The 26,923-nt window shown below is 41.4% G+C and overlaps 1 protein-coding gene across 16 annotated transcripts in view; it reads left to right on the top strand.

The window, feature by feature from the left end:
* TADA2A (transcriptional adaptor 2A) overlaps positions 1–21,578 on the top strand; it is a 45,755-nt gene extending 24,177 nt beyond the window's left edge. For 8 of the 16 annotated variants that reach the window (XM_042255365.1, XM_042255368.1, XM_042255367.1 and 5 more), the window contains 8 exons: positions 6,367–6,430; positions 7,747–7,790; positions 12,006–12,116; positions 13,641–13,712; positions 15,641–15,773; positions 16,330–16,373; positions 18,550–18,623; positions 20,135–21,578. In XM_042255365.1, coding sequence (XP_042111299.1) covers positions 6,367–6,430; positions 7,747–7,790; positions 12,006–12,116; positions 13,641–13,712; positions 15,641–15,773; positions 16,330–16,373; positions 18,550–18,623; positions 20,135–20,320 — 728 coding nt within the window. In that variant the 3' untranslated portion in view covers positions 20,321–21,578. Of the gene's footprint in view, positions 1–6,366; positions 6,431–7,746; positions 7,791–12,005; positions 12,117–13,640; positions 13,713–15,640; positions 15,774–16,329 lie in introns of all 16 variants that reach the window. The other 8 variants (XM_060395181.1, XM_060395182.1, XM_060395185.1 and 5 more) reach the window with 1 other exon arrangement.
* The last annotated feature ends 5,345 nt before the right edge of the window (positions 21,579–26,923 follow it).

Consider the following 26,923-nt stretch of genomic DNA (forward strand, 5'->3'; position numbering starts at 1 on the left):
CCCCTTATGGGACTGAAAGTATAGTGGTTAAGATGCTGAACATATCCTGTTGCCGGGATTTGACCATAATGAGAAGATCATTTGTGATGATGGTGAGAATGTTGATCATATAATGGTAGTTGGGAATATCCCATCTCTTGGACTATGTGAGCTTTCTTTTGAGACAAGCCTATGCTGAGGTAATTGTTTAAATGGTCCTCACTGCCTCCTTAAAAGAAAAGGAATCAGAGTGAAAACCTGGGACTTCAACAGCAACTACTGATACTAAATGTTCATTGTAATTTGTTACCCCAGATTTCTCATAGCAGGGGAAAAGAATGGAAGTTCAAGAGTTTTTAGACCAAGACTGAAAATTTCTTCTTTCTCAGAACTGTTGGATTTTTAGCACTTCTGAATTCTTAAGATTAGCCTGCTGTTGGTCTTTTGTTATAAGTAAATGGTTAATGTCAATAAGGCTCTTAAAAGTGGATGGTTAGACTTTTACTGGAATATCTTTTTTTCCTTTTCTTTCTATTTTCAATGAACTATGTATTTAAAATAATCCTAAATCTTCTGTTTCATTTCAGTCCAGAATTAAGGGTGATATATGTAGTAGGTGAATCCCTTGGATTCTGTATTTCCTAAACAACATCTTTGTTATTTCTCTTAACTGTATATGCCAGGTAGGAAGGGCAAGTTAGACTCCTTGTTGATTTATAAATCGAGCCTTCAGGTTGCATTAACTGGTCCTCTGTCCCTTGAAGGGGAAATTTTACTCTTCCCTTCATAGAAGAGCTGTTGAGGTATTTGTTACACCAGATCTGGGACCAAGAAAGAGTCCTCATAAAAATTTTACCTTTAGAATTTTTTTCTCTACATACTTCTTGAACAGTTTTCTTTGCAAAATTTCATTTCTCTCCTTTTCTCCCACACAACTTTAAGGAAAAGTCAAAGTGACGCAGATTGAACTAAAAGAGGAAAGCTTGCAGGCAAACTACTTTAGTGTTCACTAGAGCCGTTGTACTTGTTCAGTCTTCCATGTCGATCTCTGCTTTTCAGCCCTGGTAACTCGTGTTATTGTCTGTTCTCACCTCATGGTGGTGTCCCCTTGAAGGTAGTGTGCAGATTGCCATTCAGTATTTCTCCTCATACATGCCAGCTTTAATTAAAATGGTATTATTTCCTGGCTTGTATCATTCTTATCCAGAATGCAAAAAAGCAGTTTTATAAGTATCATTTTTTTAGATGCTATTCAGAAGTACTGAACTTCTGAAAGTCAAAATCTCTAATGTCAGTAATGTCTCAACTATGTAAAGGACTTGTTGAATCACATGTCTAGGCCTTAGTCCAAGGTCTTCATTCGTAAGCCTCAACATTATTAAGAAAACTATAGTGATGGTTGGTATTTTATTTTACTCTGCATTCTTTGTGAAAGCAGGATTTGTAGTTTCTTCTGGTGCATTCATGGTCCTTCCTATAATTAAGTGGGGCAAAAGGAAAAAAAAATCAAAAAGAAGCAATTGATTAGCAAGTTTTATTTTAGTTAGCATTTCAAACCTATAGCATACTTTAGTTATTTGTGTTCTTTCTACAGATTCTGCAACCTTTTAAGTTACTTGATTCTAATTCATTCAAACTACAACTGAAGCTTCAGTTATTGTTATACATAAGTAGTTTTAATTAAAACTGTAATAATCTCTGCCTCCACTTTCCCACCATGTCTAGTAGTGAACTATAAGATGTTTAGATAGGTGCTTTTTGAAAGGTGATGACATCATTGAGAGGGTTGGCAGGACTGGAGATCAAAGGGATGCTTTGTCGATGGCTCTAGGTTCTCATATGCCTCCTCTGGCAGCACGACCCCACTGTCCAGTGGGGCATATTGCCCTTGAGCTGAGCAGTTTCTCCCAGAGCACTCAAGTGAAGGGGACTAGAAGCCTAAGGAGGTAGGGAGAAATGAGAAGGAGCTTTTTATGCACACTCAGAGCAGAGAGGGGGGCACCTGTTTTCTGTAGATCAGGACAGTGATTCAATCTCGGGCTTGCTTCTGAGTCACTTGGAATCCTGCTTGCAATTTCTTTGTGTCCCTGGCCAACAAAGAAGGATGACACTGACTAGTCAGGGTGAATGTCTCCAATGGGAGAGGGTTCATAATTCAGATTGATGTTATTACCATTCCATTATACTATTACACTCTTATTATTACTGAGCATTTATAACATTCCTTTTATGTTTCCTCACTCACAACTACTAGAAGGAAGTAAATTGTTTGGCTGGGTTTTGTATCCTGTTCCCAGGCATCTAGAAGATGGGGTGATGCCACCAAGGTCTTTTTCTTTCCCAAGACTTTTGCTATGATTCATGGAATTCGTCTAATGAAGGAGGTTTAAATGGTCCATTATAGAGGCCTAGGACACAGTGGAGGAATAGATGATTACATTCCAGCCATACCAAACATCTTTCAGAATGGGCCCCCAAAAGATACTGCACGTGAAGTAATGTCTGAGGAAAACAGTAAGGAAGTTCTGGGATCGCTAAATGAAACCTCTTTATATTTTATTGAAATTACTGGTCTGGAGAGGGAAATGCAGAAGACCCGAAACTCAGTGCCCCCTCTGTCGCAGTATGTTGTGAGACGTCAGTGCTGACATACAGTGCGTTTCCCTTTTCCTCAGGGAACGTTGCTCCCCATCTGCTTTTATTGGGAAAATCTCTCCTAAATTTGTGGACTGGTCTTTCTCAGAGTTTTCCAGGTGGTAAGCCTTAGCACAGCATCTTCTAATCATTGCCAGCCAATAAACCTGGGCAAGCAGGAGTTGTCATGAGCTCCTTTCTCTGTGTTGAGTCTGTGTTCTCAGCACTTCTCAGGGTTGCACACCAGAGAAATTTACTTTGCATTTGGAAAGCTAATTTCAGCCAACTTTCTTGATCAGATATGGGTATGTTCCCCTTCATGCCCCCGATTTTCTTTCTTTGGTCCATATTGTCAGCCTTTGGTCCTCCCAGGTGCTCAGTGGGAAAGAATCCACCTGCCAGTGCAGGAGATGCGGGTTCAGTCCTTGGGTCGGGAAGATCCCCTGGAGCAGTAAATGGCAACCTACTCCAGTATTCTTGCCTGGGAAATCCTTGGTGGGCTCTCTGTCCATGGGGTTGCACAAGAGTTGGACACGACAGAGCAACTAAACAGCAATTTTCAGTCTTAATGGTATTTATGTCTAAACAGTCTTAAGCACATAGCAGCCAAATCACCATCAAGGGAAAGAAACTGCCAGTAGGTAAGTGAGTAGGCACAGTGACCAGGCTGGACCTCTGATCTTCTAACTGTTAAAGGCTCTAAATAATAATAATTAATACATACAGCACTCACTGTTTGCCAGGTACCATTTAAGTTTTTGATACGTGTGAACTCACTTAATCCTCACAAAACTCTTTGAGTTGGGCGTTACTATGCCCATTTTATAAATGGGGAAATTGAGGAGTGGAAATATCAAGGTCAAGTTATAACCTGCAAGTGGCAGCGCCATCTCAAGCTTTTAATACTACTGTGCTTAATATATCTGTGCTCTTAGTACTACTAGACTTACTGTATCTACCATCTTGAACCTTTTTTTTCTTTTTAGATTTCACATTTTTTATAATCTATGACTTAATCACACTCCTGAGAAGTGGAAATAGTCATTTTCCCATTCTGCCTTCAGGGAAGTGTACAAAGGAGTGAAACGACTTGCCTAAGGCTTCCTGGTTGCTGACTTTGACCGTGAGGTCACATAGTCATCCTTTTTTCATAGCCCTGATTGTGTCCATCTCGGCCAAAAGCTTCAGGGGCAGGGGAATGACTTTTAAGAAGCTTCATTCTGGGGAATACCTGATTCACAGGTTTGTGCTCGTGTGCTTGCAAGTAGGGGTTTTGATTGGTTTCCCCACAGTTAAGGCCTCTGAGTTGCTTTTCCTGCCAAGAAAGCAGTAAGTGCCTTCTGTCAGGAAAACAGAAACATGTTGCCAGCTATTTTGAACAATGTTAGAAATACACTGCAGTGGGAAGGAGCTGCCTCTGACTGCTGCCCACTTCTTGCAGTATTTTAAGGCAGCCATTTGGAGACTTTGATATCAGTCCCCAGTGTAATCACAGGGAGAGTAGTCATCCCCCCAGACTGGGATTTCAGAGGCCTGGCAGTAGTGGAGAGGTTATGGGTGGTTTGGGTTGGTTGGTTTTTAAGGAGCTCTGGGTCTTTGTGTGCCTGCTCTACTCAACTCTCCAGCCCCTTTAAGAAGAGTGTGAGTGTGTGATTGTCCTTCATTGAGTGTCTCCTTCTCATTTCTGTTCTGCCTGCTGTGCTGTGTCCTCCCTGGGTTTTTCATGCCGTTAAGACCTTATAATCAGTTGTTGCGATCTGTTGCTTCATCAAGACAAGAGAGAGCTTCAACTGTGAAATTTTTTCCCTGGGAGAATTCCAGTTCTCCTTGCATTTGTTGTTCTGTGTTCCCTTTCTCCCCTCTGCTCTTCAGAGCTGGTTGTACAAGCTTCCACTACTGAATTGATCAAGCACCAGAACCGTTTATCAGCAGGATTTATTTATAGAGGTTTTTGTAACACAATCTCTTCAGGTTTTTTTCTCTGTTTTAATTCTTTCCCACACAAATCTTAGGAAACAACATGATATGTTAATATATTAGAAAAGTTACAGAACTGTTTTGTCAAAATTAGCACTAACCTCCCCACTGGATTTTCGGGTAGTTTCTTTCCTATTGAACTCATCTTGTTTTTCAGTGGATAAATGAGATAAGGCACCTAAAGAGACTGGATCGTGATAAATACTCAGTGTATGTTAGCTCTTTACCTATTTGCTTCTTATTTGTTCTATTTGCTTCTCTTTCTGCCTTGAACTGTTGACTTCCTAATTCTCTTTCTCCTAAGAAGGAAGGTAGAGTCCATGCTAAAACTTTTATTTGGTTGTGATGTGAAGTCTCTCAGTCGTGTCCGACTCTTTATGACCCCGTGGACTGTAGCCCACCAGGCTCCTGCGTCCATGGGATTCTCCAGGCAAGAATACTGGAGTGGGTTGCCATTTCCTTCTCCAGGGGATCTTCCCAACTCAGGGATCGAACCCAGGTCTCCTGCATTACAGGCAGATGCTTTAACCTGAGAGCTTAAAGCTTGTCCTCATTCACGGCAGAGAGAAGGCACGTGCAAAGGCCTCTAGTCAGGACAGTGCCTGAGCACGGTTGGCAAGTGGACGGGGGCAGGGGTGGAATGAGTAGGCAACCAAGAAGCCAGGGCTGGACCCTGCAGGCCCAGGAAGGATTTATCATGAACCCTCACCAGCTCTTTTCCCTTTCGACTCTCGAAGTTAGTGAAGAAGTGGAAGCCATCCTTGTCAGAGCCCTTCAGCAGGACCATGCGGGCAGACGGTTCCCATCTCTTGTACACGTAGTGCATGTCAAAACAGGTCGTCTCCTTCCCATTCCTCCTGCCACTTCCACCATAGACTTACATGAGGCCTGTCTCCCCCAGAAGTGTTCTAGGACCTGTCCTTCCACAGCAGGTGTATTAGGGAGCACTGGCAGGGCCTGGGCATCCTGTGATACCTTTGCTTCTACAAGGAACATGTATAAATCGAGAAGGAGTTCATGCAGAGAAAGAGTTCTGCAACCTGAAAAAAAGGTTTGAAATCCATTGCCTTAAATCTTGGACCTGATATTATTGAATTATTTTTAGTTTGTGGGTTGTGATGAGGAAAAATGAAGCAACGTTGTTTAAATTTTTGAACTTGTTAGAAACGAATGACAACAAATCTGATACCTAATACTTTTTTAAAAAAATAACTGAAGTTTAAAAAATACTGCATTCAGTTATCTCTTGAGATCATCCAGCTAGAATTTGTTATTTTTATCCCAGACCCAAGGGAGGATGGCCTGGATAAAGTATTCCTGGTCATTTCCCAGCGACTGAAGTTGTATACAGCTATAATGCATCTGCTTATAGCCCAGTATGTTAGATTTCAGTATTTCTCTCTCCTAATCTGAAACTCTGATATGTGTAATTTCTAGCCCATGTTTTACTGAAGTTCAGACTCCTTATTGAACTGTTACCTGAAATTTAATATACATAGCAGGGCATGGTCCAAGTAGATGTTTAGTAGAAAGCAGAATTTGTTATCCATAGGGTAATCCTTTGTAAACATATACTTAGGAAAAAGAATTTCACTGTAATTTACTGATTCAGAAATTCAGTATCCTAGGATATTTTTTTGTTTCCAAGAGACAGATTTCTTAGACCAGTGAATGTGGAGTAGTTAGCAGTACGAGGTTAAAAGTTTAGAACAGCTTGGGCAAAAGACTTCTTCTTGCCTTGGCTATATTTATATGTAAGTGTTTGTTTGTTTATAGCTTTGAAGATGGCTGTAGTGGATATCTATCATTCCAGGTTAAAGGAGCGACAAAGACGAAAAAAGTAAGTCTGGGAAACCATCCTGCCTTCTTTTGCCTTTAGATTTTTGACCACATATAGCCCATAAGAACAAGTTCCACTTGTGGCTTATCTTACGACCTTGAGGAATACCCTTAGCTTCCTTGACTCTCAGTTTTCCCAACTGTTAAAAGTTAATATTAATTCTCCTTTTTTTTTGCTTTTTTTTACCTCCTCCTTCCTTACCCCTTCCTTATTGTTATGACCAATGAATAATAAGGGTATGTTCTTTTAAGGGAAAAAGCAACAAGAAAAATTCAAGATATTATTAAGTTGTTATGCTTTTTCTAATGCTCCATTCTGACTGCTGAGTTTTTATGAGAAATCTTATCTAAAAGGATTTCAAAGGAATCATGAGCAAGTTTTAGGCACTCTTGATTTTTCCTTCTCTTTGCAACAGAACAAAAACCATACATTCAGACTGAGAAATTATGGATCCCAGATCTCTGCTGGATTACAGAGACTTATAACAGTTCAGGGATGGGTACTCACAGGTGTGTGTGTATATATGCGTAGGCATGTTACTAACTAGAGACACGGTGGCATCACAATGAGAAAAAGAAATAGGACTTAGGAGACGCTCTGGAGAGACCGAGACATGATCTGAACTAAAACTTACTCTCTGCATGTCTGGAGTTAGCTTCCAGTGAGCGCTGAAGATTATTCAGCTATTCTTGAGAGAAGCTTCATTGCTAGGCAATAGAAATCAAAGGTGCCAGACATGGAACTCTGCATGGTTTACCTAAATTCTGTTCTTCTTAATGTAGTTAGAACTAGACAGTATTGTAGAACTCAGTTGTTGAGATCTCTATTAGATCTTGTGTTTTATGATGCCCTTCCATTAAACTTGCAAAAGATTTATTTCAAACAGCTTCAAGGCATTCTGTGAATGTACAGTTGTAAACATGGAATGTGTGATCATGGCACCCTTCATGGTTAGCAGATTGCCCTTAAATGGTTATTCTCACTTATCATTTCCCTAAAGCTGAACAGATAGTTTTTATGCCATGGACACAGATTCCTTTCTGTTTCATCTAAGTTATATTTGTGGGTGCTCATTGATTCATCCAGCAAATAGTTACTGAGATTCTTCATTGCCCAAGGGGAGGAAAAATACATGATACTTGAGAGCCTAAAATTGTGCTAGTGACTCACTGAGCTGCAGAACTTTGAGGGGAGTGGCTTCTTTGGACCTCAGTATTCCCCCCCGTAGTGTTTACGGTGTCTAATGAAAGCTGCTTGTGGAAGATATTGTTAAATGTGAAATTAATTATCATAGATAATTATGTTTTTCATTCTAGAATTATAAGAGACCATGGATTAATCAACCTTAGGAAGTTTCAATGTAAGTATCAGCGTTTTTCTTTAATTTAAAATTTTTCCCATAATTATTGAATAGTTTTAAATCATTTATGGCAGTAGTTCTTAATCCAAGTTGCATATTAGCATCACTAGGGCTCGATAAAAGACAGAAATGATGTGGACCTAACAGAAGCAGAAGATATTAAGAAGAGGTGGCAAGAATACACAGAACTGTACAAAAAAGATCTTCAGGACCAAGATAATCACAATGGTGTGATCACTCACCTAGACCCAGACATCCTGGAATGTGAAATCAAGTGGGCCTTAGAAAACATCACTACGAACAAAGCTAGTGGAGGTGATGGAATTCCAGTTGAGCTATATAAAATCCTGGAATATGATGCTGTGAAAGTGCTGCACTCAATATGCCAGGAAATTTGGAAAACTCAGCAGTGGCCACACGACTGGAAAAGGTGTTTTCATTCCAATCCCAAAGAAAGGCAATGCCAAAGAATGCTCAAACTACCACACAGTTGCACTCATCTCACACGCTAGTAAAGTAATGCTCAAAATTCTCCAAGACAGGCTTCAGCAACACATGAACCATGAACTTCCTGATGTTCAAGCTGGTTTTAGAAAAGGCAGAGGAACCAGAGATCAAATGGCCAACATCCATTGGATCATGGAAAAAGCAAGAGAGTTCCAAAAAAAACATCTATTTCTGCTTTATTGACTATGCCAAAGCCTTTGACTGTGTGGATAACAGTAAACTGGAGAATTCTGAAAGAGATGGGAATACAGACCACCTGACCTGCCTCTTGAGAAACCTATATGCAGGTCAGGAAGCAACAGTTATAACTGGACATGGAACAACAGACTGGTTCTAAATAGGAAAAGGAGTGCGTCAAGGCTGTATATTGTCACCCTGCTTATTTAATTTATATGCAGAGTACATCATGAGAAACGCTGGGCTGGAAGAAGCACAAGCTGAAATCAAGATTGCCGGGAGAAATATCAATAATCTCATAGATATGCAGATGACACCACCCTTATGGCAGAAAGTGAAAAGCCTCTTGATGAAAGTGAAAGAGGAGAGTGAAAAAGTTGGCTTGAAGCTCAACATTCAGGAAACTAATATCATGGCATCTGGTCCCATCACTTCATGGGGAATAGATGGGGAAACAGTGGAAACAGTGTCAGACTTTATTTTTTCAGGCTCCAAAATCACTGCAGATGGTGACTGCAGCCATGAAATTAAAAGACGCTTACTCCTTGGAAGGAAAATTATGACCAACCTAGACAGCATATTAAAAAGCAGAGACATTACTTTGCCAACAAAGGTCCGTCTAGTCAAGGCTGTGGTTTTTCCAGTGGTCATGTATGGATGTGAGAGTTGGACTGTGAAGAAAGCTGAGTGCTGAAGAATTGATGCTTTTGAACTGTGGTGTTGCAGAAGACTCTTGAGAGTCCCTTGGACTGCAAGGAGATCCAGCCAGTCCATTCTAAAGGAGATCAGTCCTGGGTGTTCTTTGGAAGGACTGATGCTAAAGCTTGAAATACTTTGGCCACCTCATATGAAGAGTTGACTCATTGGAAAAGACTCTGATACTGGGAGGGATTGGGGGCAGGAGGAAAAGGGGACGACAGGATGAGATGGCTGGATGGCATCACCAACTCAATGAACATGAGTTTGGGTGAACTTCAGGATTTGGTGATGGACAGGGAGGCCCGGCATGCTGCGATTCATGGGGTCGCGAAGAGTCGGACACGACTGAGTGAACTGAACTGAGGAAGCTTTAAAAATTTATGACGCCCAACAGTCACCTCTAATTAAGTCAGAATCTCTGGAGTAGAGCTCCAGCATCTATTTTTTTTAAAGTCTTCAAGGCAATTCTGTTGTATACTAAGAGTTTCAAACCAGTAATATATAGTCAATAACACTAGAATGAGAAATGTTTTTAAAATTAGTGTATTAATTAAAACCTGAATATTAATTGATCATTTTCCAAAACTGGATAGGATTGTGTTTCAGAATTATATGTTAAACATAATATAACTATATCATCAGGTTGTGAAAATATTTTTACAGTAAGAATTAACAGAAAGTGACACCTTTATTTTGCATCGTGGGGGCACTAACAAGACATTAATATTACATGATGAAAATAAACCTATAATGATTTTTGAGTAATTCCTAACTTTTACCTTACTCTTAAATATTGGTGATATCTAGGCTGGGCAGAAAGAGTTTCTCTACTTTTTCTTTTATACTGTAAAGTTTGTTCAGCACATAAGAATCATATCATAATAATTGCATTATTTATATATGTTTATAATAGGTGTATGCCACAAGATTCTGTTTTGTAAAAGTAACCTAATGAGATTGTGCTTCATATGCTAGTTGATAGGATCTTACAGGGTTTGACACACTATGCCACTATCCCACTGGGGGGTCCAGGTCAGCCAGTCTTGGGTTGAGTATCTTTTAACAGAGTCATGATCATAAGTAGGTTACATTTTATGTCCTTTAGTTTTTCATTTTCCACTATACATTTTTTAAGCAACTGTAGTGTTTTGATGCTATCCCTTCTAATAGTTACATAATATGTTATACCAATAACTTTACATATAATATACGATGTGCTTAACCTGTCTTTATTATTGGATATTTAGCTTATTTTCAGTTTTTTAAAAATCACTACAAATAGCACAAAGGTAAAATTGTTTGTGAATAAAGCTTTGTCTGCCTTTAGAATTTTTTTAAGATAGATTCTGAGAAGTGGAATTACTAGGTCAAAGAACATGATTATTAAAAATGCTTAACACATGCTGCTAGATTGTTTCCTGAAAGATAGGATATCAATTTATATTCCTTCTGCCAGTATACATTATTGCTTGTTTAACCTCCTCCTAAGCGAGAGCTGTGGGTTTGCAAAAATGACTCCAGGTCAGCTCTGCCTTGCCCTTTCTGTCGACAATAATTGGTCATGTTCTGGTAGTGCGTTCCTATGTCTGAAATTGCTGGGCTTTTGGATTTTAACCTGTATGTAGTAGACCTTGACTCGCATAAATTCTGTTCCCAGCTGGTGGACAGAGGTCAGCTTAGCCTCTTTATTCTTTAACTGTATTTTTACAGATAGAGCTGAGGGGAGGCTCTGTTGCTTCCAAAAAAGACATGGCATGTGCAGTGTGGTCTGAGAGGTTTTCACTTGTCATTGTACTGAATGTACGTGTGACCTTACTATCGTAGGCATAGGAGCTTTTTTCATTAAACTAAATTACTCCAAATTTTTGTATTATTCCTGTAGAAGTAGGGTTTTTTGGTGGTGAATAAAATGAATTTGTGGCTGCCCATCAAATCAGCCCCTAGAATTTGTGGGCAAGAATTTTCCTGCTAAGGAAGAGATTCATCTGAAAAGATGACAATTTAAGTAACTGTCATAAGTAACAGTCTTTATTTTTAGCCTGAGAGTGGACAGAGCTAGCCTAGTTACTCTTATTGAAATGACTGAGTAGCAATTTGAGAATTCCTGATCATTCCAACCTACCAATTATTGTTGGTGGGTTTTCCTACCCCTCTTTTTGCTGATAGCTCTTTTTATTAGAAATCTGGTCAGTAGTGATCCTCAAAAGTGCTGATTCTGGCTACCTGTAAGGGTATCCCAGGTGGCATATATGACCATTTGCTTCCATGATAGTTATTAAAATATAACTTCATTCGTAGTATATTAAGTTGTGGTACTTAATTAAGTTTAGAGAAAGGCAAAATGACCCACGTAGAGAGTGAAGAAGTAAACGCCTCACTTGAGGGTATGGAGTTACAGAGAGGATTTTTAGTGGGACATGGGAGAGATCACACACTTTGCCAGACTGACCTACCTCTTCTAGATGTCCCTGGTTCTGCAGAAGTCAGTACCGGAGATTCTGCCCTACATTGTTCCTACGAATGCATGATCGGCCTTTAATCGTCCTTCCTGTTACTGCCAGCACTTCCTGCCCCTGTGCAGACTGAGAGACAGCGAGGCGTGGGGGTCACCAGAGTGCAGGTGTGCTCTGGCCCTGACAGCGACCCTGAGACGTGGTCCCTGTGGTTCGGTTAGATCATGGTTAGTGTGCTGCATTCCCCAGCTTTCTGGTTTGCTTCCTGTCATGGGTAAATTAATCATGTGAGGTTAGGAATAATAGTCTTCCATTTTACTGCTTGTTCAAAAAAATACAGAAAACTTAGGAATCTTCATATTCTTTACTTTCTTTGTAGTAATGGAACGACGATATCCCAAGGAAGTCCAAGATCTTTATGAAACAATGAGGCGATTTGCAAGGATTGTGGGGCCGGTGGAGCATGACAAGTTCATTGAAAGCCATGCATGTAGGTGGTTTTTTAACCTTGACCATATATTTCTCTGTGTGTGTGTTTATATAAATAGAAATGATAATGGTGCTTTATGTGAAATTCTGTAAATAAATAAGTGGATTTAAAAAAAAATTATTTCCTCCCCTTTATTGCTCTGAGATAAATTTGAAACTTTGGGAATGGAGAAGAAAGCTTAAAAATACTAGTGGCTTCCCCCCCCTGCTTAGTTGAATAGTAGTTTAGTAGCTTTTCCCCCCATTTTTAATATGGGAGTTTGCAAATACATGGGAGTTCATTATACTATGATATACATGTATCCATCACCCAACTTTAGCAGTTAGCCACCCAGTGGCTGATCCATTGTCATCTTTACCACCCATTCCTTTCCCATCCTCTTCTGGATTATTTTGAAGCAAATCATATTATTTTGTTCATAATTATTTTAGTATTAAAACTAGTTTCTAGGTGGGGACAGAGTTGGGTGACTCATGGAAATAATATATAGCACTTCCATCATTTTCCTGCCTTTCTTCTCTGAGAGAGATCTACATAGTTACCATTTGATTTCTCACTATAAAAAATTGAAGTTGTTAAGGCAGTAACGCCTGGACTATGAAACAGTCTGGACTGAGGGGCTGAGTCTGTGCCTTTCATCGTGAGATTCAGGTATTTGATTTTGACTCCCAAATTTAGCTCAGGAAAGAACTTCATGAAGGCTTGTATCCTGTTCTCTTTGTGCAGATATTTCTTGCATGACATTGCAGGCATTTATCTGAACTGGCTTGGTTGTCCTCACAGACACCCTGTTTAGTTGGCATTCTTTGTGTGATTTATCCTGGGTGGCTGATCTTTACTTCCTGTCCCAGTTTGTACCATCCCTGGTTTATGTGTCACTCCAGGGAACTACACCCCATGGATTGTCCAGGTTCTTCCTTCATCCTCTTTTTCAAAGCACCCAGATTTGAACATTCCATCACATAATAATCTGAGCAGTGCAACCTGATCTGTGTGCTCAGAGGAGGCAGAAATCTTGGTTTATGGAAAACACACTGCTCTTTTGTCCCTGTAAGAGAAAAGCTGTAAAGAAACCATCGGGAACTTGAGCACAAAATTTTGTCCTTCCCTTGCAAAAAGGTCTGTGTCATGTAATACCAGAGACAGGTTTCATACTGAAATTTGGCTTTGTGGCTAGAGCTTTTAACAAGGAATAAATAGAGCAGGGAAACTTGGTGGTTTAAGAAATTATATTCATTACTACTGTAGCTAAATGAATTCAGCCAGGTCACTATGAAGTTTTCTAAGAAACAATTCCAGCTGCTTTCTGCAACTGGAGACAGAAGCCAAAAGACCACTGCAGTACATTTTTGTCAGCTCTTAAGTAAAATTTCTAATGAGATATTAGCAACAATTAGGATTCCCCAAATGGAATTGCCTGGTCTATTATAGAAGGCAGAATTACTGAAAATAGCAGTAAAAGTGCTCATTGGTGTTGATTTTGTTTTTCTGATTTTTCTCTGTCTTTTTTGGGGGGATAAACAGTGGAATTTGAACTCCGAAGGGAAATCAAAAGGCTCCAGGAATACAGGACGGCAGGCATTACCAATTTTTGTAGTAAGTATGTTTATGCTCCACACTAAATCAGAGGGCAGGTGCCTTCCAAACATATAAACAAGCTTTCACATTTCAGAATGAGTTTTTGATCTTTCCAAAAAGCTTCATCTATTTAATCCTTATAAATACCATTATATGGATTATCTGAGGTGAAATAAAAAGTATGACAGAGTTGCTACTTTCGATTTAGGATTCTGTTGTGGCCTCTTAAAAAGAAAGATTTTGTATTCCAACTTTTAGCCTCAGCCTTTTTAAATTTAGTGATGATCTGATCATTCCCATTAAGCACACTTCAGTTGGTTCTAGGCACTTGCATCCCAGTTACTCGAGTTAGAGATGATTATATTCATGGCACCTAACCATTCACCATGTATTGAACTGTACCCTTTCTACTTCACCAGCTTAAGAGAGGGACTTCTCTGGTGGCTCAGACGGTAAAGCATCTGCCTACAATGTTAGAGACCTGGGTTCAATCCTTGGGTTGGGAAGATCCCCTGGAGAAAGCAGTGGCAGCCCACTCCAGTATTCTTGCCTGGAAAATCCCATGGACAGAGGAGCCTGGTGGGCTACAGTCCATGGGGTAGCAAAGAGTCAGACATGACTGAGCGACTTCACTTTCACCTTAAGAGATGGGTATTGTTATTCTCATTTAATAGAGAAACTAAGGATGAAAGTGATTAACTAGTTGTAGTAGAGCCAGGTTGTAAGAGAAGACAGTTGTGTTAGCAGTTAAGAGCTGAAGTCTAGGCTTGGACAGCTCGGGTTTGGATTCTGGCTCTTTTACCAAATCTGTAATTCTATTTGTTTTCAATTTTCCAAGTCTCTTAGAGCTCATGTGGAGATTAAATTAGAGATAATGCATGAAAACATAGTATAGTACCTGACGCACCACGTCCTCAGTAAGTGGCAGTTTCTGTCGTTTTGTTTTTGTTTTGGGGATGGTCTTCAGCATTCCCTCCTTCCTGTTGATTGAAAGCTATCACCCGTTCACCCAGTGCTCAAGTTCAGCCCAGCAAAATGGCTCTTTATTTCTAACATTGGAAACTGTTTACAAAATGAAATTTTATGTGGAGCACTAACCCATAAATAAAAGTGGAACTCCTTAGGTTGAAGTCTGATGATTCAGATCATGTGTGGAGCCCAGGACCACCGGTACGTTCACAGTAATCCCTGAGATGTTTTCATGGTAACCTGGGCCTCTGTGGAACTTGGCTTGAAACCCACTGGTTTGATATTTTGCATTTTTATACATTAATAGTGTGGAAAACACTATGCAGCTGTTAGCAAGATGCGTGTAAAGACTCTGATGCCAGATTTGGGTTGCCTGATGCTGGCTGTCTCCAGGAAAGAGGTGACCAGAATAGTAATAGTCAATGAGGATTTATTTTTATTTGTAATCCTAACTGGTTTTTAAGGAACAGTGTATGTGTATAGCATTTGTGTGACTTGGAAAAATATATGGATAGAAAAAATAGAGCAGGAAGTAAATATAACAGTATTAAGTTACTTTTAGGGGATGGAAATAGGAGCAACTCCAACTTTCTTTGTACTTTTCTGTTTTGGGGATTCCCTCTCTCAAATTTCTTAAAGGTAGAAAAGGAATAAACACATTTTCATTTCTTATCAAGAAAGAGATTTCAAACTAGGGGAAATCACTTTGCTCTTAGAAAAATAATTCTGGAAGCAGTTTTTCAAAGCAAATTAAAAAACGACTGGGAATCCCCTGGGGTCCAATGGTTAGGGCTCTGTGCTTTCACTGCCATGGGCCTGGGTTTGATCCCTGGTTGAGGAACTAGGATGCCACGAGCCTCATAGCAAGGCCGCAAAAATTAAAAATTAAAAAAGATGAACTGTTTGTTGATGAGTTTGGCAGCCCTTTGGTTAGTCCTGCTACCTTGTCATTGTAGTCACTTTTTTAACACCTACAGGTGCCAGAACCTACGATCACCTCAAGAAGACTCGAGAAGAGGAACGCCTCAAACGCACCATGCTCTCTGAGGTCCTCCAGTACATCCAGGACAGCAGCGCCTGCCAGCAGTGGCTCCGCCGGCAGGCTGACATGTGAGGAATTAGTCCGGGGGACAGCTTCACGGAGCTTTCGGCCTTTACCTGTATTTTCAGACAGTCCCGTGGGTGCCCTACCCTAAATGGCAGAGCTGTAATAATTAGGTAGCTAGAAGAATTCAGAAAGCTTGAGCAGGCTGTCTCAAACAGTACAGTACTGACAGTTTTGAGAAATGTAACTGGCCTCCTAGAATCCCACTTTGCTACTTTGACCTTATTTTTTAAGATTAGTGTATTCCCTTGCCACACCTTCTTCTGTATCTACTGATGTGATTTTCACTGGAAGATCAAATTCCTGCTTTTTGCTCATGAATGGTCTCTGTGATGTGCCACACCAGGACCTCTTAACAAATCTAGGCAATTTCCTTCCCTGGAACAGATTTCCTTTCCTGAGTTGTGTGCAGTTGGGATAGCCTGTAAAAACATAGTCTAGTCTGTCTCATTACTTCTCTTCTAAGTAGCTGACCTGATAAATGTCACCCAGTCTCTCGTGGGCTTTGGGAATCTCTTTCTTTGATGTGACGTAAGTTTAAATTCCTCTTCTTTTTTGTAGTGATTCTGGCCTGAGTCCTTCTGTTCCCATGACTTCGAATTCAGGTAATTGTTTTTCAGGCTGGAGCAAGTCACAATTGTGGAGTTTTCATCCTGGGAATTATAGTGACCCAACAAACCCTCCCGCCTTTGTGGGAGCCAGGTGCTTAGGCAAAGGATTGGTGATTATTATACAGATTCATAAACATCAGCAAGTTGATAGAATCTTCATGGCCAAACAGGAACTTTCCTCGGGTTTACACTACAAAGGCAGAAGGAGAGGACCTCAGACAGGTGTTTTTTCTGTTTTACCAATGTTCACAGACAGTTTGTTTACTATGATTTTATCTACCACAGACTTAAAGATTGTCTCACAGGGGATAATTTAAAGGCTTTGTGTCCTGTATAAGCAAGGAGACACGTTACTTGCCAGAATAGTAAGACTTTCTTTATAAGTCGGAGACTTAAAAGTATTTCTCTTTCCTGTCTCTTCTGGCATGTCCTATTTTGAGGTCAGTTTACAGGGCACGATTAAGCCATATGATATCTGATAATCCTTGCTGCTTGGTAATTAATAAAGGGTAGTGTGGGGTGGTATTAGTTGTAGATGCTGATCTAAGATCATGGTGTTCGTTTGCCTGTTTTCTTGGTTATTATTCATCCCTGCTCCATATGGTAGGTTAGCCACTTCCTCTGATCAGAACGTAGAGACCACTCCCCTGTTTACAGACTGGATAAGTTTCTCACATCCAAATCCTCCCGCAGTCTAAATACAGAAATAAGAAAATTTAATGTTGGCTGATTAAAGTGAATGAATGTACTTGACCTAGCTTCTTTGGTATTTGTGTTTTCTGAACCATTTGCACTCACTCTTGGTTGCTTCCCTGGCGGGCATCAGCTTCCCTCAGCTCCTAAGTGTTTAGGCTGAGATGACTCTTTGCTCCTTTTCACACTCTGAGTTGCTCCTAAGGCAGTGCAGAGTTGGAAACCTGAATCACTGATCATAACATAGCCTCTCGGAACTGGTGAGGCATTTGAGTGATCATAATCTCCGTTTCAGGGCATTTAGGGTCAGGCTAGGCCTAGGACTGCGGAGCAGCTCCCGCTCCCTCTGTTGATACTAAAGGGAAGTCTGTTTCCTTGCAGAGCGAGCTGTAATAGCCCCTCCCCCTGCTCTCCACCAGCTAAGCAGCACCCTGCCCCCACGAAGTGTAACGTAGTATTCTACATTTTCTTTTGCTTAACACAGTCCATTCACTCAAGTTTACATTCAAAACAAATCCCCAGAGTTGCGCATATCAGGCTTCCCCTCCTGGGCAGTGACCTCGTGCTTGGGTCTCTTTCTCAAGGTATGTGAGTTCGCCTCAGCCTCTGCTTTGCCGTATACTGGCTCATTGTTCCTCTGTGTGGGTCTTTCAGGTAAACAGGGCTACTTTGGGAGGAACAGATATTCTCTCAAATAATACATAATGAAGGCCCTTTGCTGGCCTGACTCTGCCTTTGATCTCAAGGTGAATGGTGCCTGGGTAATTACCATGTTTGCCTGCTGGCAGAATGGCCGGTGTTCGGGACTGTCTCTCCTGCAGAGTTGTTATTTCCATTCATCAGCTGTCAAGACAGGTGGCATGTGACCTTTCTTAACCAGATGACATCTGGGCTGTAGATTTTAGAATCTTCTGCTGGATTAGGAAGAATAATCTTATTTGACTCTGAGGTATGTGTGATTATATGTGCATTTTATCAAGGCAAAGGACACTTGACTTACCTTTTTTTTTAAAAAAGTTCTTTCTTTCTTTATCTTATTTTTGGCCGTGCAGGGTCTTTGTTACTCTCGTGTGGGCTTGCTTTCTTAATTGCAGCGAGTAGGGCTACTCTTCATCGCAGTGCGTGGGCCTCTCCTCGTGGTGGCGTCTCGTTGCAGAGCACAGGCTCTGGGCACAAGGGCTTCAGTAGTTGCAGCACATAGACTCCGTGGTTGTCAAGGACTTACTCTGCAGCACGTGGACTCTTCCCCAGCCAGGGAGCGGACCTGTGTCCCCTGCGTCGGCAGGCACAGTATTATCCATGGCGCCGCTAGGGAAGTCCTTGACTTACTGGTTTTGTTTTCAAGTGAACTTTGGGGTACCCGATGTATAGTGGTTTTGTACCTGACAGGCCTGACCATGGTGAACTTTGTTACACTTTTTACTCCTGAGGTACTGTCTCCTGCAAAATACATACCTTTTTCTGTCTGTATCTATAGGTAGACGAAGTGCACCGCCCTTGAACCTCACTGGCCTCCCTGGCACAGAGAAGTTGAATGAGAAAGAAAAGGAGGTAACAAAAAGAAGGGGGAGCTGGTTAGAGGAAAGAGAGTAGGGGCCGGTTATCCACTGAGTTGTTGTGAAAAACACATTACAGGATCAAACCCATTTTGCTCTGCTCACATCACACACGTGCATGTTCAGCTCTAGTCATCCTCAAGGTCTCGGGGTTAAAGAAGCGACCTTAGCAGGTCTCAGGGACTCCTTTCCTCATCACCCTGCCACCGTTCATCTGCTGGGCGAAGAGCATATGATACATAAATCTAAATAATACCAGCTGTCACTTATTGAGCATTTACCATGCACCAGATACTGTACTAAGTACTTATTCACTGAATTTAATTTTTTACAAACTTAAAATAACTTGCATATGGAAATGGTTATTTCCTATAAGAGTGGGCACTTTCAGAAGTTCTCCTCTTATTCCAACAATATGACCATTACTTAAAAGATTTTTGAATTGTCTCCATGGTATAAGCACAAAAGAGGAATCGATCATCATATATAGTCACACATTAATTTTAACTAAAAAAGCCATGACCTACTTTTTTTTTCCACTATAATCGCTTAATCACTGGATGTGTCTTCTTATGACTGTTAGGTGTTTCTAAACTTTTAAGTCCAGCCTCAAATGAATCATCATCAAACATTTTCCAAAGAATGTGCGGCAACTCTCAAGTCCATTCCAAAGAGGAATTCCTCCTCTGTTCCTCGTGTACTCTTTTTATAGTCCGCAAGATCAGTGTCCTCATCTGCCACTCCGTATCAGAAATTCATGTCAGACAGAATGGAATAGGGCCTAGTATTAGACTTTTATTTTACCCAGTAGGAACAGTGAAGATGAGCGTGGGAGGAGAAGGGAGTGTATGTTATATCCAGGTGTTGCTGAAGAACGATTGCCGTTCTGATTTAAGTGTGGAATGACCCAGAGTTTCAAGCAGTTTTTTAAATCCTTAACCACAAAATGGTGACCTCAGACTGTTCATTGCTGGATAAATGGTAGGTGAACTGGAATTAAACCAGCTTTTTGGATCTTTAAGCAGTTAAAGTGACCTCTTCGCAAGATCTCTAGACCTCCTTTCCCTCCAACGTAGGAAGTGTAATCACAAAAGTAGGGACTGTGGGCTTATGCTGATACCAGAAATAATGTGATTCACACTTGGGAACCCAAGTGTCAGCATCCAAACCCCGGGCCCTGCGACTCTTCCCTGACAGGCTGGGCCAGACCATGCCGGGCCTCTGCCCCAGGCCAGTCCTCAGGACACAGACTTGCACCCATGACAAACCCCGGGGAGCGGTTGATAGGTGCCGCAGCTCTCCCGGCATCACCCTCAGCCTTTTTCTGTCTCCTGAGACTATTCTCACCAAAGAAAAGACGGAATGGAATGTAGTCTAGCCACCAGCAGCTCCTGTAAATAGTTGGAGGTTGATGTCACTCTTTACACTTTATTATGGCTATACCTGCTGGATTAAATTTTAAGACCGACAGATGTTAATGTTGATTAAATTTGCCATGTCTTGCAGCTCTGTCAGATGGTGAGGTTGGTCCCGGGAGCCTATTTAGAATACAAATCTGCTTTATTGAACGAATGTAACAAGCAAGGAGGCTTGAGACTGGCGCAGGCAAGAGCACTCATCAAGATAGACGTGAACAAAACCCGGAAAATCTATGATTTCCTCATCCGAGAAGGATACATCACCAAAGCCTGAGGCTCCCCTGGAGGGTGGCAGGCCAAAGGACCGCACGGGCTTTCTGGAGCCTTGTTTTTGAACTGCATTCTCATTGTGAAAAGAGGGGAAGAACAAAGGAAATCTTCAGTTTTATTAGTGTCTGCTTTCTTCACCCTGCTTTAAAATACTCTTCTTGTTGGTATTGTGCTGCAGAGTTATGTGCTAGATAAGCTATTGTTAATTGTGTGTGGGCATTCATTCCTAACACCTCTTGTAACTAAAACAAGAACCATAGTACCTCACATCACAGTGTTAGTAAAAATAGAACTAAACCAGTATGTAATCCCAGGAGCCCAGGTCAGATCCTTGTACCTGCTTGGGAGGTTGGTTTTCTGATTATGTTTTGCCTTCAAACGTTACAGGCAGATTTAAAATAAAGAGGTTATAGTGAGAGAAAGCGTTCTCTTTCGAGGGTTTCTTTTTAAGCTGACAACTTATGTTTATGAGTAGAAAGGAGGAAAACCTCCCCATGATGGTCTTGTCCCAAACTGTACTTTGAACTTGAATGTCTGGATATGTAATCTGCAGTCCGACTATCTAGTCTGCAGAAGACTTTTGAGGAGGTAGCAACGGATATAAAATGTCTCTTATTTTTAGAATTGATTAAAATGTTTTGCTACTTAATTTGTGGGTGTGTCAAATATTCTGGTCACTGAAGCACACTTAGGGTGCTGGATGCCCACCTCATCACGCTGCACTGTGCTAACACGTGTGTCCTGGGCTCACCCCTGTTGTCACCGGGGGCTTCCCGGAATACCAGGTCCCCGAGGATGGAGATGATTCAGTTAATTTCAGCATTGCTTGGATGAGACCTGAACCCTAGTTTCTCAACAGTAAAAGGGTAGCCTACAAGAAGAGCTACTTTTAAAACAAAAGGAAAGCCTTTTCATGTGTGGAACTCACTAGATATGAGGGTGAGTGACTCCACCACATCTGAAAGTTGGTCCTTAAATCTTTTTGCACAGTAGGAAGCCAGACTCAGAGGGTTATCCCTATTCTGTTGGAAGCAAACAGAATCTTCACAGATTACCTCCAATAGCTGACTGATTCTTTAGTTCTTTCATCATTCAAAATACCTAATTCAAATATCATATACTTGGTTGGAAATATCGGCACAAACTTCTTGGCTGATGTAAATATGCATGTGGTTTGCTAATGGACTTCATCTAGGGTTTACAAATGAAAAGGAAACTTAGGATCTGAAGGAATTAGAATAAAGGACTTAAGGATTTTAAAAGGGTGTCTTGTGGTTTTCTTTTTTTGTTTATTTTTTTGTTTTCTTGACATAGTCCTATCTTTAGAAAACAGTCTATCACCACCATCACCCCAAGTTGATTATAAAGGGATTGCCTCTTTTTTTTTTCTTTTTTTTAATGCTAAGACTTTTTAAAAAATATTTTTATTTATTAGTTCTGGCTGCACCGGGTCTTCGTTGCTGCACATGGGCTTTCTCTAGTTGTGCTCGGGCTTCTCATTTCTGTGACTTCTCTTGTGGCATACGGGCTCTAGAGCGCGGGCTCAGGAGTTGTGGCGCACGGGCTTAGTTGCCCTTGGACATGTGGAGTCCTCCCAGACCAGGGATCCAACGCGGGTCCCCTACATTGGCAGGCAGATTGCTAACCGCTGGACCCCGAGGGAAGTCCAGCCTCTTTGAAGTACTGTTCTCAAAGTGCACTAGATGTCAGTGTCTGGTGATGTCTGCTGTAGTCCGCGGTCCTTAGTCTTGATTAAGGAAGGCTTCCTGGGAGAGGTGAGGGAAATAAAATGGCAGATGGAAGAGGGAGACTGTTCCAGACATCGTGGGTGGAGGAGGATGTGGAGACAGCCATGGGAGTAAGGAAAACGGTGCCAAGAGATTTAGTTGGCTAAGACACAAGGGGCAGCTGTGGAGGTTCGGAGTGGGAGGACGGCGGGACAGTCTGATAGAAACCTTGGATCCAGTTGAAGCCTGAAAAGCTGATTGGGGAATCAGATTTGATGAAAATGGCATGGTTGAAAATAGTGACAAAAATAAGGCTGTAATTTCAAAAGACTGGAGTTTAGAAAGTAGGATTATTATGGTTTTGGTAAACCCAATTTTGCAGAATTTAAGACTTAGAATTCTAGGGGGTTTCTCAAACCAAGCCATAATTTTGGGTGAGGAGTACTCAAAAGGAGTCACTATCCTTTTGCATTTATAATAGAAAAGCATTTGCTGATGTTACTTGATGTCGCTAACTAGCTTACTACATTATTCCCTTCCTTCCCTCTTGTCACCAAAGGAAGGCCCTTCTTACTAAAAATCCAGAGCTAGCAAGAACTTTTCAGAGAATATTCCATCCTTCCCCTTTTCTGCTAGATGGGACTGGCTGTAAGCCAACTACATTGATATAGGTCTTTCTTGGTCCAGATCATCTCAGAAGGAGGAAAGTTTAAAACTCAACAGCAATGAACAATGAATAAAGACCTTTAACTGTGAGGGATTTTTATTACAATTTAAAGGATTTCTGTTGGAACTTTTTTTTTCTGTTCAGTGACCCCTTCTTGTGCTCAGAGACCTTAACAGTCTCTATTGAAACAAACTATTTTTGATTTATCTCTTCTTGGGTTCCAGTTTTCATCCTTTTATTGTTTACAACTCCCCCCACCCCAAGCCCCCATTTTAAATCTGGAACTTGGTTAACCAGTCACTGCTAAATGATAAGGACAAACTTCCCAGTTTTGAGTAATGAGATCCTCAGCTTGTGGTTACGGGAAAGGGAAGAAAACCAGTGACATTCATCAATAACAAAGTTCTACTTGGGAACTTGAGGAAAAATGTAGATATATAATAACTAAAGTGTCCAGCATGATGAGTCAGAAGAAGACCAAACTTAACAAAGAGAAGCTTTGGAAAGCTAACTCGTTTGTAACTCTGAAACACCTTGCCTGGTTTCCAAGCAAGAGAGCTGTACTGTGTTCTAAACAGCATTCTGGAATATTGCCCATTCTTTTTTTTAAATTTATTAATTTGGCTGTGCCGGATCTTGCTTGTGGCACATAGATAGGGTCTTTAGTTGCAGCACTTGGGATCTAGTTCCCTGACCAGGGATTGAACCAAGACCCCTTGCCCTGGGAGCATGGAATCTTAGCCATTGGACCATCAGGGAAGTCCCTCGCCCATTCATTTTTAAGGATGTCTTTGTAGATACCTTATACACTGTTATTAACACAAAAAGCTTTCCTACACCTTACATGTACCTGGCTTTTTAATCTGAATTTCTGGAAGTTAGTTCCATTCAACAGGAAGCTTTGCTTTCCTTTCCAGTGTGTTCGGCTGGGTGTGAGTAACCTCTCCCAGATCAGCCAGAGAGGACCACCTCTGCTACGGTGGGACACTGCCATGTCTGTGGCCTGTGCAGAAGAGGTAGCCCAGCTATAATAAAGACTTTCCTTTCAATCGGACACAATAACCAGCCCTCTGCATGAAATGTGATACTGATCTCGGGGTGCAAGGAGAGCCAGAGCAGCCTGGACAGGATGGCAGTCAGTGGTCGTGCTGACTCGGACACTTGTTCTGGGAGAGGGAACGGTAGTGAAGAGTAGCTTGGAAGTATCTTGGAACCTACGTCTCCTATCCACGGAGTCCTCATTGACATTGTATGCTGCTTCTGAGGACTAGAGGGTGGGGACAGGTAAATCACTTCCCAGAAACTTGGAAAGCCGGTTTTTGTATCTAATAGAGGCAGTTCTTTGTTCATTGTTTGCCTTGTTGCTTTGGCTTCTACCAGTTGAGATGCACTGAGATAAACTGCCCTTTGATTCAACTGACCAGGCTAACAAGGCAAAAGACACAGGTACTTGAAGGAGAAATGTTTTGCATCTGACATTAAAATTCCTTTGTCACTATGAGTTACTTGCTTGGTATGCATTATGTACTGGGCCCCCTTCCCTGTTAAGAGTAGGAATAAGGAAGTTGAGATAAGAATGTGGAAAATGACCATTAAAATGTTTAATGCCCCAAACTGAGCGCTGCAAAAACTTTTATTTAATATATACAGCCTATAGAATAGGCGGAGAAGGAAATGGCAACCCACTCCAGTACTCTTGCCTGGAGAATCCCATGGACGGAGGAACTTGGTGGGCTACGGTCCACGGGTTGCAGAGTCAGACATGACTGAGCGACTTCACTTTCTATAGAATAGACTGGATTTCTGTGGCAGTGGATAAACCATTTGATTGAATTAATCTTGTGTTCTTAATCGAGCCACACAGTTTTTCAGCTGTCTCTGGCCTCCCTGGAGGTCTTATGTGACAGCTCTCAGGTTCAGTTCAGTTCAGTTCAGTCGCTCAGTCGTGTCCGACTCTGCAACCCCATGAATCACAGCACGCCAGGCCTCCCTATCCATCACCAACTCCCGGAGTTCACTCAGAGTCGCGTCCATCAAGTCCGTGATGCCATCCAGCCATCTCATCCTCGGTCTTCCCCTTCTCCTCCTTCCCCTGATCCCTCCCAGCATCAAAGTCTTCTCCAATGAGTCAACTCTTCGCATGAGGTGGCCAGACTACTGAAGTTTCAGCTTCAGCATCATTCCTTCCAAAGAAATCCCAGGGCTGATCTCCTTCAGAATGGACTGGTTGGATATCCTTGCAGTCCAAGGGACTCTCGAGAGCCTTCTCCAACACCACAGTTCAAAAGCATCAATTCTTCAGCGCTCAGCCTTCTTCACAGTCCAACTCTCACATCCATACATGACCACTGGAAAACCATAGCCTTGACTAGACGGACCTTTGTTGGCAAAGTAATGTCTCTGCTTTTGAATATGCTATCTAGGTTGGTCATAACTTTTCTTCCAAGGAGTAAGCGTCTTTTAATTTCATGGTTGCAATCACCATCTGCAGTGATTTTGGAGCCCAAAAAAGTAAAGTCTGACACTGTTTCTACTATTTCTCCATCCATTTCCCATGGAGTTATGGGACCAGATGCCATGATCTTTGTTTTCTGAATATTGAGCTTTAAGCCAGCTTTTTCACTCTCCTCCTTTACTTTCATCAAGAGGCTTTTTAGTTCCTCTTCACTTTCTGCCATAAGGGTGGTATCATCTGCATATCTGAGGTGATTGATATTTCTCCCGGCAATCTTGATTCCAGCTTGTGTTTCTTCCAGTCCAGCGTTTCTCATGATGTACTCTGCATATAAGTTAAATAAGCAGGGTGACAATATACAGCCTTGACGCACTCCTTTTCCTATTTAGAACCAGTCTGTTGTTCCATGTCCAGTTATAACTGTTGCTTCTTGACCTGCATACAGATTTCTCAGGAGGCAGGTCAGGTGGTCTGGTATTCCCATCTCTTTCAGAATTTTCCACAGTTTATTGTGATCCACACAATCAAAGGCTTTGGCATAGTCAATAAAGCAGAAATAGATGTTTTTCTGGAACTCTTGCGTTTTCGATGATCCAGCGGATGTTGGCCATTTGATCTCTGGTTCCTCTGCCTTTTCTAAAACCAGCTTGAACATCTGGAAGTTCACAGTTCACGTATTGCTGAAGCCTGGCTTGGAGAATTTTGAGCATTACTTTACTAGCGTGTGAGATGAATGCAATTGTGCGGTAGTTTGAGCATTCTTTGGCATTGCCTTTCTTTGGGATTGGAATGAAAACTAACCTTCTCCAGTCCTGTGGCCACTGCTGAGTTTTCCAAATTTGCTGGCATATTGAATGCAGCACTTTCACAGCATCATCGTTCAGGATTTGAAATAGCTCTACTGGAATTCCATCACCTCCACTAGCTTTGTTCGTAGTGATGTTTTCTAAGGCCCACTTGACTTCACATTCCAGGGTGTCTGGCTCTAGATGAGTGATCACACCATCGTGATTATCCGGGTTATGAAGATCTTTTTTGTACAGTTCAGTGTATTCTTGCCACCTCTTCTTAATATCTTCTGCTTCTGTTAGGTCCAGACCATTTCTATCCTTTATCAAACCCATCTTTGCATGAAATGTTCCTTGGTATCTCTAATTTTCTTGAAGAGATCTCTAGTCTTTCCCGTTCTGTACTTTTCCTCTATTTCTTTGCATTGATCACTGAAGAAGGCTTTCTTATCTCTTCTTGCTATTCTTTGGAACTCTGCATTCAGATGCTTATATCTTTCCTTTTCTCCTTGGCTTTTCGCCTCTCTTCTTTTCACAGCTATTTATAAGGCCTCCCCAGATAGCCATTTTGCTTTTTTGCATTTCTTTTCCACGGGGATGGTCTTGATCCCTGTCTCCTGTACAATGTCACGAATCTCATTCCATAGTTCATCAGGCACTCTATCTGTCAGATATAGGCCCTTAAATCTATTTCTCACTTCCACTGTATAATCATAAGGGATTTGATTGAGGTCATGCCTGAATGGTCTAGCGGTTTTCCCTGTTTTCTTCAATTTGAGTCTGAATTTGGTAATAAGGAGTTCATGATCTGAGCCACAGTCAGCTCCTGGTCTTGTTTTTGTTGACTGTATAGAGCTTCTCCATCTTTTGCTGCAGAGAATATAATCAATCTGATTTCAGTGTTGACCATCTGGTAATGTCCATGTGTAGAGTCTTCTCTTGTGTTGTTGGAAGAGGGTGTTTGCTGTGA

This window comes from Ovis aries, chromosome 11, assembly GCF_016772045.2.
Source record: "Ovis aries strain OAR_USU_Benz2616 breed Rambouillet chromosome 11, ARS-UI_Ramb_v3.0, whole genome shotgun sequence".
NCBI classification, from domain to species: domain Eukaryota; kingdom Metazoa; phylum Chordata; class Mammalia; order Artiodactyla; family Bovidae; genus Ovis; species Ovis aries.